This window comes from Eretmochelys imbricata, chromosome 2, assembly GCF_965152235.1.
Source record: "Eretmochelys imbricata isolate rEreImb1 chromosome 2, rEreImb1.hap1, whole genome shotgun sequence".
NCBI classification, from domain to species: Eukaryota; Metazoa; Chordata; order Testudines; family Cheloniidae; genus Eretmochelys; species Eretmochelys imbricata.
Window position 1 is genome coordinate 206,740,202 of NC_135573.1, and position 16,593 is coordinate 206,756,794.

Genomic DNA, 16,593 nt, shown 5'->3' on the forward strand with positions numbered 1-16,593 from the left:
CATATAAACATTAACGCTAATAAATTAGTTTACTCCACTACAAAGTAATTACTTGATAATGTTGATATTTACAGCTTGAATTCAAATGTAACAGTTAACTATAATTTACCGAAAATACATAATGAGAATATTTAGTCAGTGCACAACATGATAAGATTTGTTATTAAGTCAGTTACGATAAGCTAAGCAATAAATAAACAAATCAATGTTGACATTTAAATACCGAAGATCTCCAAAATTTGCAATAGAACTTTCCCCTGTTATATATAAATATTTCCACTACATTGTGGACCTAGAAAAATTCAAAATGTTGTTGTCTTATTATTTTTAGATTTCCTTCCATTGCTCACCCAGGTCCACAGGAACAGAGATGGTGAAATATTTCCAATTTCTTAATTACGCCAACTTCACAATAGTTGTTTGTGGCCTTAGTGTAATTCTGTTTTGCTGTTTTGATTAAAATGAGCCAGAACCTAAATATTTCTTTTCCTTCTGATATCGATCAGCAGAATAGAAAAAATGTTTTTTCCCCCCTCCAACAGTGTAAGGTTGTTCATGCCTCAAAAGGTGCTGGCTTATTTCTCTGTTTTCTTTGGAAAAGATCATTCGATGGGATGTGCAGTTTTGTTGGCAGATAAATAGCTTTTAGTCTCTGCCCTGTACAGTCCGCTTTCCACATCAGCCCTTTCATGTAACAATAGTAAAAGCTTCTCTACGTTTTTAAAATAGATCTATCTGGATCTCAACCTCCAGCGACGGTCTGAAGAAAAAAGAAAAGTATCTGAGTGCCGCAAGTTTGTTTCTAGGGGTTAATAGGATATAAAATATTTTTAACTAGGCTTCTGGCAATTTTACATAGAATATTTGTGAAATCGGGATAGCCATTGGTTTCCCATGTATTTAGCAGCACTGTTTAGGCAAAGAGATCAGCCCTCTTTACGCAGTGGTCTGGAATTTAAAGGACTTCCTAACACTGAAATAAATAAAGCAACGCTTTGGAGAAAAGGCAAAAAGGGAACCTGCATGATGGGAATAAAATGTTATTAAATATCTCGAGCAAAACTTGGGTGAAACCGGACAGGGTATTTGAGGTTAATATGTTAAAAAGGGAAGGAAGACACTAAGCGCTTCGGAAGTGAACATGAATGCGAGCATGTAATCTATTCACTATGAAAATCAGTACAGACTTGACCCTGGCACATTCTTCCAAGCAAAAGCCTGCAGGGCGACTATCTTCTGCACAAACAAAAAAATATCGACCAATAGTTTTGGAAACATTAAATGCTAGAAATCAAATAGCAAGAAAAAATCAATTAATTTATTTTGATCTTCTTTTTGCAAATATACAAATTAAAAAGGTCTCACCTAACATGTGGGAATTGCTAATTCTTTCTATTCCAGAGCGACCTGGTGCAATTGGTCAAACTAATAAGTAGGAAAAAGTGTCATGCGTCTTTTTGTCCTCTAAGGGTACACAAAGCAAACATGAGTTATATTTTAGATTACGTGCTTTTGGTGAGAATACCAAAGTGACGATCTGTTGCTTCCCTTGAGATGGCTACAAAGAAAAAAGGGCCCATACTTGCAGCTTGTCAATTTCAACATTTGGTCACATGACCAGCACCTCCCTGCTAAGGATGGGGATAGATTTCCACGTCAGCTTACGTCTCCAAATTTCTTACTTCACGGATCTGCTTCAAAGAGGCAGCTGCATTAGAGAATCATGTTAAGCTCAGCTAATGCGGAGAACCCGAGGTAGCCTAATGATGGATTTTGATGAGCGTGTTCCTTGTTCCTCTAACATGTATTTGCCAAGTTGTACTTACTACGTCTCGGGTCCTGATTTCTCCAGCCTCCCTTCTTTTTTGCCCCAGACCCCGTCTTCTCGCCCTATGACATACTCCTACTCTTCCAACCTACCCCAGGTCCAACCTGTGAGAGAAGTTACCTTCAGGGAGTATGCCATTGACCCCTCCAGTAAATGGCACCCCAGGAACAATCTGCCCCACTGCTACTCAGCAGAGGAGATCATGCACAGAGACTGCCTGCCTGCCACCAACACGGCTAGCATGGGCGAGATGTTCGGCAAAAACACAGCAAACGTCTACCACCCCACCACCAACGTCTCTTCCAATTTCTATAGCACGGTGGGGAGGAACGGGGTCCTGCCCCAGGCTTTCGATCAGTTTTTCGAGACGGCGTATGGCACCACGGAAAACCTGTCCTCAGCGGACTATTCGGGAGACAAGAATGGCGAGAAAATGCCTCCGACAGCTCCTGCAACTTCAAGTTCGGCAGGCGGCTGCGGCAGAGAGGCGGCAGCGGCAGCGGCGGAGGAGAAGGAGAGGCGGAGGAGGACAGAGAGCAGCAGCAGCCCGGAGTCATCTTCCGGCAACAATGAGGAGAAATCCAGCAGCTCCAGTACGTATAAAGGCAGCGCCCAAGCGCTTTATGAATGGGAGTTTGAAATCTAGCGCACCACCGCTGTTAAATTTTTATATGCTGTTTTATAAGCATACAAGGTTTATGAAGGGCCTTTAGATTTCCCCCAACAAAACTTTGTTATAAAAGGCAAGATCACGTGTTTAGTGCTGAAATTGGCCGTGAAATACCCACCGGCCAATGGATGCCTTAAAAAAAGCGTTCTCCTTCCCTTTTTTTTTTTTTTTTTTTTTTTAATAATAATAAAAAAGGGGCTCTGTGGTCAACTCTTGAAAATATAATAACGTACGTTTGTGCCTGTAAAGTCACCAAAAAGGGATCCTGACTCCTTTGATATCAAGGTAATCCAGTGATTTTATAAAAGCCATGTGTTGCACCAGAAGTCTAGTTAGGGTCTGAATTCAAAGCCATCACCATGTTAACGATTGCACTAGCATAGTGTTCAGCAGATAAAGTAGCCGCCTGAACTGTAGCAATATATTAAAAGAAACAAATTAACCTAAAGCTGGCCTTTTTGTCTAAAGGAAGCCATTTTACTTAGGCATTATGGCAATTACGTGTTGCCTTCTGTCCAACAGTCTGTTACTTACAATTGTTATTCAATCTGTCAAAGTCTGATTTTTATATGTGTTTTTTAAAAGGCAAAGCAAGTAAACAACTTTGAAAAATACCTCTACAGTGGCCTGTACCAGAAAGGGAAGGGTTTTTTTTTTAAAAAAGGGGATAAGACCAATATTTAATTTAAAGAGCTTTTGAACCTTGAAAACCTTCCAAACAGAACCACTCTGCGTACTGCGCTTTAAGCCTATGGTGGCACACTGAGAGACGACATTGCCCTTCTAGCGGCATACCTGCATTTTAAAAAACAGCGGAGTGAGGCAGAATGCAATGGTTTAATAGCTGCCTTAGTCGCAGTGCCATTTCCACTGATTAAAAAAGGAGGGGAAACACATTCATGGAAATGTAAAGCCAGTATCTGTAGACAGAATAAAAAATGAATTGTAATGGTCTGGAGAAAGACTGGGGTTGAAAATGTGTTTACTAAAATGTGTTTACTAAGGTAATGTCAGCTGAAGTGAACCCGGTGATTAACACAGAAATGTCTGTGTGCAGCTGTTTGTTTAGTCTGTCACTGCACGGTACCAAGCATCGCACATAGCCTTTGAAAAGTGCGGGCTCAAACAGTAAGGCAAGGTACGCTAATACTTGTTCCGTATTATGCCTGTCCTCGTTGCCGAAGTGACCCTTTGTTTGCCATCATTGCTTTTTCACATGAAGAAGTGTGTGCTCTGCATATTCCGTACCCTTTCCCCACAAAAAAGTCGGTAAGGTAAAGAGCTAGCCTGTAGAATAGGACCTAACCCTTATACCCATGGAGTAGGCAAAACACTTTACATAGTTGCTCCTTGACCGAGCTTTTTCCAGTACCAAGTTTCAAACACTTCTGCCTTTTTTCATTCCACAGGTGGACAACGTACCCGTAAAAAGAGATGCCCATACACCAAATATCAGATTAGAGAATTAGAAAGAGAATTCTTCTTCAGTGTCTATATAAACAAAGAGAAACGCCTCCAGCTTTCCCGAATGCTCAATTTGACCGACCGTCAAGTAAAAATATGGTTTCAAAACAGAAGAATGAAAGAAAAAAAAATTAACAGGGACCGATTACAATATTATTCAGCTAATCCACTACTTTAAAACTCATAGCGTTTTTCAAAATGAGATTAAATTCAAATTTCGCCCTTGACAAGGTCAAGCCACAGGGTTACATTTAAGAAGGAGGTGTGTAACTGACGGGACTATGAGAACTATGATTTTACATAAATGTAAATCAACTCTGGACTTTTAATTTTTTAATTTTTGATATTTACGTATCAACTGGAATCGATTTGATGTTGACACACATGGCTTCTAGCGCCAACAGGCCAGCCACAATCTTTGCTCTGAGTGCAAAATTCATACCTCTTACCTTTATAGACAGTTCCGTTCGTTCTGTTATGGTTTCAGTAATTAAAAGTGGGAACTGAACCTTTGCCTATTCACTGTTTAACTATTGTTTATCTTGTTCCTTTGTTTTACTGTGGAATGTGTGTGTGGAAATTACATGTCGAGTTTACGTGCTGAGGACCACTGCAAAATAAAGCTTCGCAAAATATTTTTTTTTTCCTTCGGAAGAGAATTTCTATCTTAGAGCAGTGCTCCATTACTAATTGATTTAAATAAAAATAAATACATATTCCTTTACAAGGCCAATCAAGAAGGTTATAGTACAGACGAAGTGATGGAGATAATCGTGTTTTATTGGGTTCGGGGGGGAATGATATGAAAGACTTGATTATTTACTTTAAAACTATGTCAGGTATAAATTTGCCATATATCGTAAAGAAACAATCACTGAAAATAAAATGTTTAGCAGTTGTCATATTAGCTCTCGATTTATTTATAATAACTGTCTATACCTTGCCATCCTTTAGAAACTAAGTATGATGTCCATATTTAAAAGTTAAAAAATGGCAAAATGAATTCCAAAGTTTTAAAAGACAAAAATAAATAGAAAACTAAGATTCTGGCTTCTGGCGCACAAACTTTCTTCAGGAAATACCTGTGGAGAACGAGAGTTTGGTAAATACCACACAACACTTAAATGTAACTTGGATTTGTACAATACACTAATATTGAATCACCAAAATAATTTAATCTTCTGTTTCTTTAGAAGGTTGCTTGTAAGGAATTTATTCAGAAGCCGAACAATGTAAATATGGTAATTTTGTTTTCATGTGTTGTTGTCTATTTTAAATGTCATGAGCTCTGCTTCGTCCCTCAGGCGACATATACAAAGAATCGATAGTTGTTTGGAGTTATTTTAAACATATACATATATATATATATATATAAATATATAAATATATATATTGTCCTGCAGGAACCAAAGCGAGAAAAATGCAATTAAAAATATTTAAAATTCTATATCAGTTTACAAAGGATACGATAATCTATCCTGAAGGCAATTTGCTGTTGAGAGTACGTGAATGTATATTTCATACAGGAACAGTGTTTTACAAGACTTGTAAATAAAAAAAAAACATTACCTATTTTGTTTTAATACATTTTTTACATATTTTTTTCCTTTGGGATGAGAGGGTGCCTTTTTTTCTCTACATGAGCAACTAATTGGTGATAATTATTTTTGAACAATCAGCTTACCAAATGGATGTAATTTCTTTTTACACCGTTCACAAAATGCAATACCTTTGTATTACATCACTGTTTTCAATATCTATCATCTATATGTATATACAGTTTTCTTTTAATATGCGAAAGTATTTGGTTGCATGTATACAATGGAACAACGCACAAGGAAATAAAAAAATGGAAATTTATATTTTTATTCTGGTGCTACATTACTGTGTATTGTTTTAGCTAATCTAAATTTTACAATCAAAATCGACTGTGCAAGTTACATGCCTATTTTTTCTAATCCTTCACTATCAGCCAAAACACAATGTTCACACTGGTGAATAAACTTGCAGACCAAGGCTCATTTAAATCTAAATTTCAATGGATTTTAAAAAAGGAAAAAATAATGTGTTTAGTAATTCACTGTAATTATCACTCCTTTGTTCTCAGCTGTAAAATACACACAAGACGATAACTTGCTATATTTTAGGAATTAAAAATCTATTGTTTATTTCAGACCACACATGTCTGGACAAACCATTTAAAAATTATTTTTAGTATCAGTAATGTTCGGGAATATTTTATCACCATAACCCTAAAGCGAAGTTTAAAATGAGCTGACATGTGTGTGTAAAGGAGTGAGAGCCCTAAGAACACTGTGTTCTTGGAAAAGCCTTCCATGTGTGAGAGTGGTGGAACTGGGCTGTACGAAATTGTCCTTGATCTCGAAGGGGGGAAAAACAAAAGTTGGGAAAACAATGTCTAGATGAGACTGTGGTATGGAGAATGGCATTTTAATCTCTAATTCTTGTCCTAATCTTAATCAGGAAAAGAAAGTACTTACTGTTTCTGAATTGTTTACTGGCTTTGAACTTCTGTATTGCTTTGGACATCACCCATAACCTTGAGGTGAAGGGCTAAATGGCTCTGGACCTCTGGTTGACAACCCCCACCCAGTCAGACAACGTCTCGTCAAAGGATTTTCTTTTTAAAAGGAGGAAAGGGGCAGTTTGCTTGCTTGTTTGTTTGTTTGTCTAGAATGCTACAACAGTATGAAAGTTTTAAAACAGATGGAGGGATAGATACAGACGGAGAGAGAGAAAGAGGGAGAGAGAGAGAGAGAGAGAGAGAGAAATAGATGAATGGCAATGAGTGTTTAGCAAGAAGCTTCCTTTCCTAGTTAAAAATTAACTGATATTCATGGCTACTCCTGGAGGCAGTTGTGCCATGGCGTTTCTCTGGTTGGGATTTGATTTTCTAACCCAATAAAAACACATCCTCTGTGTTGCTGTGACAATGTGATTATAAAAAGTGTCCATGACTTGTTCATTTGCATATATGGAATGCCCTGCTATAAACTAAGGAGAGGTTCTACAGCAATTTCTTAGATATAGAAATTAGATCTGAATAACACTTGTCTGGACACCTTCTCTAGCATCCTTTTATTGGAATAGTGAGTCTGAATTAGTTAGTCAGTCACTGTTCCTCAGGTGCTCGATTGCCACAAGATGGCGTGCTTCAGATCAATGTCAAAGCCGCAGCGGGAGAAGAGAACCCCTGGAAAAAAAATCTTGGCCTTTGTTCACTTTACATTCTAGCAGCAGCACGTTAAATTATTGCACTTTCTATGCTACGGTTGGCAAAAGTAGCTTCGGTGGATTGCTTACTTGACACATGAAGTTAAACATTTCGCAAGGCATTCCTGAAAAATTTAATCCCGATTGACTTTGGTTTAGAAAAAGCATGAAGGTAAGTGCTTAGATCTGCCCTATGTACAGAAATTAAAATGGAATGGGCTGTTATCAAACTAGTTCTTGAAAAGTTTGCATGAGCTTTATTTGTTTTGTTTCCGTTAAGCATTCTGGAGGAAAACTATAGGGAGGAAAACTATTCCAAAAAATTGGTGGTTAAACTTAATACATTAAAGAATATTTAAGAGACTTTCTAAGTTTTAGTTGACAATTTTTTTTACTTAATAAAGTTTTGGCTAACAGTATGAAAAATCCACTTTATGGGGAAAAATTTTCAGAAGAATCCTGTAGATTTCTTCCAATTATACAAATAGGTGCACTGGAAATATGAAACTTGACATTTATGTGTAGAACACTAAGGGTCTTCAGTCAAATAGAGCTATGATAACATACATTGAAAATGACAGGTAATTTTGATGTTCTTATTGGACTTGAATCGTAGTTTGCTTATTGGTCGAAATTTTAATGGAATGGCTAGGACAATGTTTAAAAACGTCACTATTCTGAGGCAAACTTTACTCTTTTCTTAGTTGCGGCTGGCAATAGATGTTGGTAAACATATAGTTAAAGTCACTTGCACAAGGAATAAAATATTTGATTGCGTATTAAGTCAGTGTGTGAATAAGAGTAACTTTAAAATATTCACTATCTAGCTATCGCAGATAGAACACTGTTGCAGAGGGATATAGGTCAAACATCCCCATTTTCTAAGGCATGAGTTGGGATGTAGTCTCTAAAGTATCTTCAGCGTGTAATTTAGCAGCTACTTCTGGTTATTTCTCCTGTTTCTACAGTTCCACGAGTCTTTAGTAAGTCTGTATTTGAAAAATGTGTGGCTCTATGTGAATTCACTAGTTTAGCCGCACATTTCAATACACATGGCACCATAGTCTGAGTACTTTGCTTTTAAATATCAGATTCAAACACAGTTAGCTTACACTTTGCTTTCTGATACTGTAATACTATGCAATCGAAAAAAGAGACTAATGAACCTGGTCTGCAATATTACACGAAAAGATCATTTAAAAAGTAGTTAGAGAAATGTTGAGTGAATTGTTAAAAACCCACATGCAATCATTATAGAGTGTAATTTAGATCACTATCAGAATCTATGTATTAATTAAGCAAATATATTACATTAAAAGTACAAGAATTTTGATCTCTTTTTTACTTCCGCGGATAGGCGTCAATGCTTAAAAAGGCACCTCAAAATAAAGCAGGAGGAATACCGAAAGCCCTTTTAGTAAATTCTATTTTACACCACTCAGATTAGGCTCAGCATATTTGATAAAATATTTTCCTTGTTGTTCCCTTCCCCCATTCAGTACTCAAATGAATAAATCAAAGAGACCCCAGCAGTAGTTAAAGCGCCCTCTGGTTACAAATTGTTTACTGATGGTCTTGGTCATAGGACAATATTTAAAAAAAAACAAGCTTGCTTCTTACAATAACTGTTTATTATTTCACATGGTTTGGGATAGCGTGTTTTGGAGGAAAGAGTCTAAAAGAAGCTCAATATTTACTTTGCGTTAATTAATCATGGGCACATTTCTATTTCGCGTGCTAGTGATACCACTTCCTCTACTACGGCGAGGTTTTTCATAATGTTTTGTCACACCCTTTTCATCTAATGGTCTAAAATTGCAATATGAGGCCAATATCCACCTAACCGTCTAGCTAGCTAGCTCTCAAGCTGCCTCCACCTCGAAAAGGGATATTTATACTTTACATCAAAACTGTATTTAAAGATAAGGTAGTCACAAAAAAAGACAGTAGCTATATAACTTGAAATGTTTAATATTACTGTCTGTCCTAAATCTACATTAAAAGTCAGATATCTACTTCTGTACCCTGTTAAGGGCTACATAGACGTTAGAAAGCACTAGAAGGCAGCGTTCTCACGCAGGTTAGTGAATAGGTAAATCCTTAAAAATGGTTCTGGTGTAATTTTTTATACTGTATAATAATCATAGGGGTCTAAACTTCGGAAAGGACTCATCAGAGTTATGTGCAAAATACATTGCTAATCAAAATTAGTAAAATGGCACACAAAATATAAAATATATTCAGATGATAGAAGGCCTTCAGACGGCTGTAATACAAATTAAATTGCAACCTAAATTTCAAAAAGGATAACCTGCTAAAACATCCCAAGGTTCATTTTGTCCCTTACAACGTGAAACAATTTCTAGTAAAGATAAAAATTAGTGAGCTAGCCATTTATCACCTTTCTTGGCATAGACACGGTTTCTAAACCTCCTGATTGAAAGCCGCCTACTTTGGACCAAATCCAGAAAGAAAAGTAAATCTGGCACACATACACGGTCCTGACAACTGACAGTTCTAATATTAAATAAGTATTCACTGACTGCATTAGTTTTTTGAGATTTATACAATGTAATCTACCTCCATATACTCATATAGGCGGCGTACACACGCCCATGACAAACTTCAGGAAGATTTACATTTTAGCATATTGCAATTTTCCCACGTCAGAAACAAAAGCATATTTTAATTAGCATACAAAATAGCATCAGACGATTAACAGTGTTGTACCTTTTGCTTTGTCTAGGAAATAAGAAAGAGATAAATCATTATTTAGCTTGCTACATTTCAAAATTTCGAACCAGAGTTTGCATGTGGGTGAGCTGTCCTTTTTAATTTATTTCTTTTAGTTTTTAATTTTTAGTGTAACAAATAAAAGAGTTTAACGACTCTATTAATACATCCATTACACTTTTCTTAAATCGATAAAGTTTTATTTTGATCTCGTTGTCTGTGTATGCAATTAATTTAGATTCTCCACCAAACAACACTTTACTTGCTTTGATGCTTATTAAACTGTACTTGCTTGTTTGTATTTACCTCCAGATGGTTTTGTTTATATAAACAGAATTAAGAAGAAACTATTTCTCGTCCCTTGGAATACACAATATTATTCAAAATTTCTTTAAAGTCGGGGTTAATCTTCAAGAGACACATTGTTAAGAGTTTAAAATGTAGTAGCTACACACGATGCATGCCAAATTAGTTTAGTTTATCCAAAATTGGCCATTATCTTTTATAGGTAAGAATCAAGTGAACATTATTAGTTTTACTTCACTGGGTTTGATGATGTTAGTTACTATTTGCCTTGGCCTTGTTAGCGATTAAAGAAAGCACAGATAATACACAGCCGAGTTGAGTTCATGATCTAGACTAAGTGCTTTGACCATCAAAGCAACACTGTTCATTACTATAAACAAAACAATAAAGGGCATAGATTTCTGTTTCCTGTTGCAAGTTATTCGTGAATAACTATCCTTTGGGTTGAAGTAATCAGCATTACTAATGCTAAAAAACAATCCCTCTGTGGCAGATCTTTTGCTACAAAGGATAAAAGAAAGAGTTGGGTTAAAACCTGTTTTCTTTCTTTGATTAGTCTGTGTCCTGTATTTCATCTCCCTGATTTCTTTGCTTTAGCTTTTTTTAAAAAAGGCAAATCCAATTCTTGTTATAAAATGTGCAATTATTTTATTTAGGCTGAAAAGGATTTTACATACTTTTTCTATCATCCTTTTTCACTTTATTCCAAAGCTAATTTTAATTTTAAAAGCTATCTGGTTATTTAAAAAAAACCAAACACAGTTTTGGAAGGATTTCAAGCGTTACCCTTCTATTAGTATAGTTTATAGATTTGCAATCCATTTCTATTTAATTTGGCAAATACAAAATAAACATGCCGCAAGAGCAGACTCCCCCGGTGTAAATTTTATACCTGATTTGTGAAGAGAAATACCTTTGGAACGTGGAACTAAGGGTCACATTTCATTTTATTTAGATCTGTATTTATAACTTTAAGCCTATTGATAATAACCTTCCTGTATAATAGCCAATAAACTGGTTCCTTATATGGTATTAATTTTGTTAGCAGTGATATGGCCCTCACAGGAATCTGATAAGGGTTTGTCTATCACACATTAACACAATGTGGGGTAAGTCGAGTTTGGGAAATACACACAATATTACAGCAGGAAAAGAAAAAAATAGAGGGGTTCCGATAGGCTGCTTGATGTCCCCAGATCACTGCATTACGTCCAGCTTGGCAGTCGTATGTAAGCAACGGTATAATGCTCATTAGATAACATTTGAAAAATAAGCAGCATTTCCATAAAGATTTTATGAGCACTGCAAAGTTGTAACAACCTCTACCAGCTCACAGCTTTTCCAGCTGACAGGGAAAGAACCTTAGGAGGGCCCCTTCAGCTTAATTTGCCCATGGAAACTAACATTTGTGTCCCGCTGTTTTCTGTACGTTTCAAAATTACTTGTCTAGGGGAATGTCAAAATGTGGAAAGGAATTGCCTCGTTGTGGGCAAACACTGAAATATTAAACCACGTGAGGCTCGACAGATCAATAGATCGAGGGGAAATGTACAGAGTACAGTTGACACTGTTATTCTTGTAATATTCTCCTAGATGCTTTGAACGCCAAGGGTATGCGCTGCAGGAGTGTATGGCTGAACGCCTGCCGGTTCTGACTGACACAGTCAAGCGTGGTCAGAAAGGAAGCCAAATGACCACTTTAACTGTTTCCTTGGCATTCTTATTGGTTACGGCTGGCTTTATGGCAGAGCTGGGTGCCAGAATGAGGCGAGCATTAAGATTTAACGAGCAATATTTATTTTTCAAACGGTTATTGGTACTCATCGGGAAGCCAAGACAACCGATCATTTGCTTCTAGGATCTGAGAATCAGCTTTGTGTTTTACACAGAAGACCCATATGCTAAGCGGGAATGTGTCACCGAATGCTTTAAAAAATATTTAAAAATCCCACGCAGCCATAGACCTTGCACAAAATACCATAATTTCTCCAAGTCAGTTGTATGATTTTAAAATAGCATAAATGAGAGATGATATAACTTTAAGTGAACCATCATCCAGCTATTTCATTAGAAAGTCTATCTAACGCTCCGTCTGCATGCCTGTCTGTCTGCGCTCTGCCTAGGGGCTCCGCTACAATTACATATTGGCTTGTACAGCATTGTCTAATATCCCAGGATTAGTTGTCTTAGTATTTTACTGAGGAAATGGACGGTACATTTTCACAGATTCATAGCGAATCATCCACATGAGAAAATTTAAAACATAATTACCAACATATAAACACGTAGGGCGGGTGGTATCATGTGGGAAACCATTTTCATTGTGTAGATTTGGATTCTTTCTGTGACGTCTATCTTTTCATTTGAAATGTAAACCAGATTTAGGGAAAAATCCAAAGTGAACCATAGTATGAGAAGATGCAATCACAATACCAGTTCTGCCCCAATGGCATTAGTTATTAACTGATTCTTCAGTACTCTAGCCAACAAATGTTTATCTCTAGTACATTTCCGATTAGTTTACAGTAATTCACATTGGTGTTGATGTTATTCTGGAAATTGCTAATTTCTTCATAATTTAAGGCTACAGGAGCCAGAATCCTTTATAGCGTCAAATGGTGCGAGATAAATAAGAACAATTTTTAAAAAGTAGACAAGCAAATAAAATGTCATAGACTAGCAGTAAAAACAGGGGATTCCTGGCTTTATTAATATCATCACAAACACATGCTGTGCAACGAGGCGAGCACGCCTTACTTCCGGAAAGCCCAACTGTAGGAAAAGAAGTGATAATAAAAGGTTCATTTATATACCGTTTCATGTTAGGTAATAATAAACATCAGACTGCTCTGCTACTTTATAGCAGTGAATGTGATAATAGAAGAGTATAAAGTATGCGAACACTAAAATAAGGTAAGAAATGGTTGTATACTTTTCAGTGTGCAACTGTATCTCCTCATACACGTATACCCTATATCTACCTATAGATATAGGTAGATTTAGGTGTGCGTCTATATGGAAATAGATATTACACATTAATATACATATATATTCTAAATACAGAGGTCGACCTGAGACCAGCTCTCTGCATACGAAACCAAACTGGGAGGGGTTGCTAGTAGGGCTTGGGTTTCCATTGGCTGTAAGCATTTGCCGTGGTGCGGGGGTATCTCTAATCATATTCAGCATGTTTTGCACAAGAAATGTCAGCCAGAAAGGGCTATCGGCTCCCTTCGCCAAATTATTCCACAACAATGTCATGCTCAGAGAGCCCGGCTGCAAACTCTTTTTTGGTAGACTCCTTGATCAGCTCAGGCAGAGGGGAAGGAGGAGGAGGAGGAGGCGGAGGAGGCGGAGGCGGCGGCGGCTACTATCCCAACAGTAGTGTCTTTTTGCCACAGGCGTCCGATTTGTCCTATGGGCTGCAAAGCTGCGGACTTTTCCCAGTTTTGAGCAAACGCAATGAAGGTACTGCTCAAAGCATGGTCCCCACGTCTCATCCCTACATGTCAGGGATGGAGGTCTGGCTAGAGCCCCCAAGGTCCTGTCGCCTGGAAGAGCCTGAAAGCCAGCAGGCTACATCCTGCTCTTTTGCTCAAAACATTAAAGAGGAGAACTCTTACTGCCTCTATGATTCAGACAAATGTCCTAAAGGTGCAGCTGCCACAGATCTATCTACTTTTCCAAGGCTAAACGCTGAGGTCTGTCCCATGAGCAACGCTAGTGGGGTTCCTGTCCCAGGCTACTTCCGCTTGTCTCAAGCTTATGGCACTTCCAAGAGCTACAATGCTGGGCAAATTGTTGCTTCCCAGTTCACACCGCAGCCCCAAGTTCGTTTTGATGCGGCTCCATCTTTGCCTTCAGTCCCAACAGAAGCGGGGAGGACAGAGACCGAGGAGGCTTCCCCCAACACCTTGGCTTGCGTCTCCCAGAGGGACGAAGACGCTCAGGCTTCGCCTTCGACCGCAGAAGAACTCTCCCCAGCTCCGTCAGAAAGCAGCAAACACTCTCCTGAGAAAGAACCCATAGGTAAGCAAATAAAAGCCGTGTGAGGATGATAGTTACATCACAAATGGAAAGGAGGATTGAGCAGCCTGCAGAGCTGGCAAGAAGCGCCGCTCAGACTGACCTTCTGAACTTTTTAATATTTGGGCGTGGGGATGTAGTAAAAATTAACGTCCATCCTATAGTTTAAATGTTAAAGCCTCCGCTCTGGGCAAGCCGTAACTTGCATGCGGTTTGAACATATAGAAAAACAGAGATCTATCTTCCCAGATGATGTGAGGGTGCCTAAGAGATAACATAGATGTTTGTAAAGCATCCAAAATAAGCAATAGGCAGTGCCAATAAATAAACCTATTAACGGGGTAAGTTATATTTTACGATCCAGAATGCTTTTCAAAATAACTGGCGCGTTGAAATGTTCTTTCTATGAACTGCTATCAAATTAGACTGATGAATGCTCCACGAATATCCTTCAGTGTCTTCAACAGATAACAGGGCTGTTATTATTTATTATTGTGATCCCTTGGCAAAAATAAAACCTTAGTGGGCGATATTGTCAGACTTTTTGGTTGCTGATTATTTTACAGTTGATTATTTTTTAGATATAATACAGTTGCTCTATTAAACAAAAAAGGAAAAACAAAACCATCACCTACCCCACTAGCAAATCAATCTCTAAATAATAGCAACAAACACCTACGAAGGTACCTTAGTTTGTTTTTAAAACTGGGTAGAAGCTTCCTAGTTAAGAGGAAAATAAGGCGAAATAGCTCATCTTGTCTTCCAGCTGCAAAGCTCGCTTATAAAGTTTAACTCCGCAGTTTTTTGCTGAAGCAGTTTTGAAAAACAGAAAGAATAAACTAAACTGCAATACGAGGGTTGGGAGGGGGAGCCATTTAAAAAGCCACTTCCATTAAATTAACTGACCACTAACGTATCTCTATCACTGTAGGAGCCAACAGTTCGTTTCATTAGGAAAATGGAAACTCAGACATTCAGTTTTAATGATCTCCGCGGGCTTTTGGAGGCTAGATTTTTAAAGGAAACGCCAGCTACTCTAAACAAGAGGCTGAGGTGCCCACAAGGACTCCCTAAATAAGAACTATGACCAGGGGGCCAACTTGAGGAACCCCTTTGCCTCGTGTCATCTGGTAATGTCCCTTTTTTACTTTCTTAAAACTAGGCAATTCAAAAGGAGAAAATGCAGCAAACTGGCTAACCGCAAAAAGTGGCAGAAAGAAACGATGCCCCTATACCAAGCACCAAACTCTGGAGCTGGAAAAGGAGTTTCTATTCAATATGTACCTGACTCGTGAGCGTCGCCTAGAGATCAGCCGCACAGTCCACCTAACAGACAGACAAGTTAAAATCTGGTTTCAGAACCGCAGAATGAAACTGAAGAAAATGAACAGAGAGAATAGAATTCGGGAGCTCACAGCCAACTTTAATTTTTCTTGATAAACCTATTAACACATTTTTTTATGATTTAAAGAGCCAGTATCATTTTCCTAGGCTTTAGTAATCTGCACCTGTATGGATTAAGGATTTTATACATTCTCAGTGTGTCCATAACTTCTTTATAGCTATTTCTGGGGCCGGGGGGGAGCCATAATGATGAATAAAATTCTGTGTGTGTGCCGCCCTTGTTCCATTACAATTGCCTTGATGTTATTTGCTTCTTTAACCATGAAACAGAGACATATGAGTTGAAGAGCTGCAAATATTTTTTTCCACTTGAAAAAGTAAGCAAACCCGGTTAAAGGCGAGTTTCAATTTTAAACGATAAAGGGTATATGTGGACCGTGTGTAGCTTAATAACGAATAACTGAAGCCTTACCATAGTTCTATGTAAAGGGACTTAAACTCCCCCCCCCCTCAATGGCAGGAGTTCCAATAATTAAATGCAGGCATACTTTAAAAGAAGGGCTTCGGGGGAACTGGTGTTAGGCTCTGTTTTCTTTTTCTTTTCCTTTAACGTAACAACCAATATCTGAAGCTTTAAAATTGGCCAGGAAAATGAGACCTCTTCTCTTTAAGGATATAAAAGATCTCGTGTTGCTTATGGACTAAATTATTACACTTACCTCTGAATTTCACCCACTCTCTCTGGTGTAGATATTGACCATAATGTAGTTTTGCTTAAATATGTGGAATTAGTGGATTTTTGTCTATAAATAACGTTACCGCTGGTAACGCATGACAAGCACACAACAATCCCCCCCGTCTTGAGAAAAAAAATAGTCCCTTTTGCTAGCTAAGTTCATTGAACATCAGAAGGACTTGCTGAGCCAAAGAGCGAGGGAGAATGTGTCCGTCTATCCTTTATACTGTGAAGTTACATGCATTAAAAAGG

The 16,593-nt window shown here is 37.8% G+C and overlaps 2 protein-coding genes across 2 annotated transcripts; both read left to right on the forward strand.

Moving 5' to 3' along the window:
* Positions 1-1,739: 1,739 nt before the first annotated feature.
* HOXA11 (homeobox A11) lies at positions 1,740-4,140 on the forward strand. The gene is made up of 2 exons (XM_077809325.1): positions 1,740-2,421; positions 3,908-4,140. Exons 1-2 carry the CDS (start codon positions 1,740-1,742, stop codon positions 4,138-4,140), a joined length of 915 nt encoding a protein of 304 aa, XP_077665451.1.
* A 9,298-nt stretch (positions 4,141-13,438) lies between these two features.
* On the forward strand, positions 13,439-15,753 carry HOXA10 (homeobox A10). Its single transcript, XM_077809326.1, has 2 exons — positions 13,439-14,264; positions 15,424-15,753. The coding sequence occupies exons 1-2, from the start codon at positions 13,439-13,441 to the stop codon at positions 15,696-15,698; spliced, it is 1,101 nt and encodes a 366-aa protein (XP_077665452.1). The 3' UTR covers positions 15,699-15,753.
* The last annotated feature ends 840 nt before the right edge of the window (positions 15,754-16,593 follow it).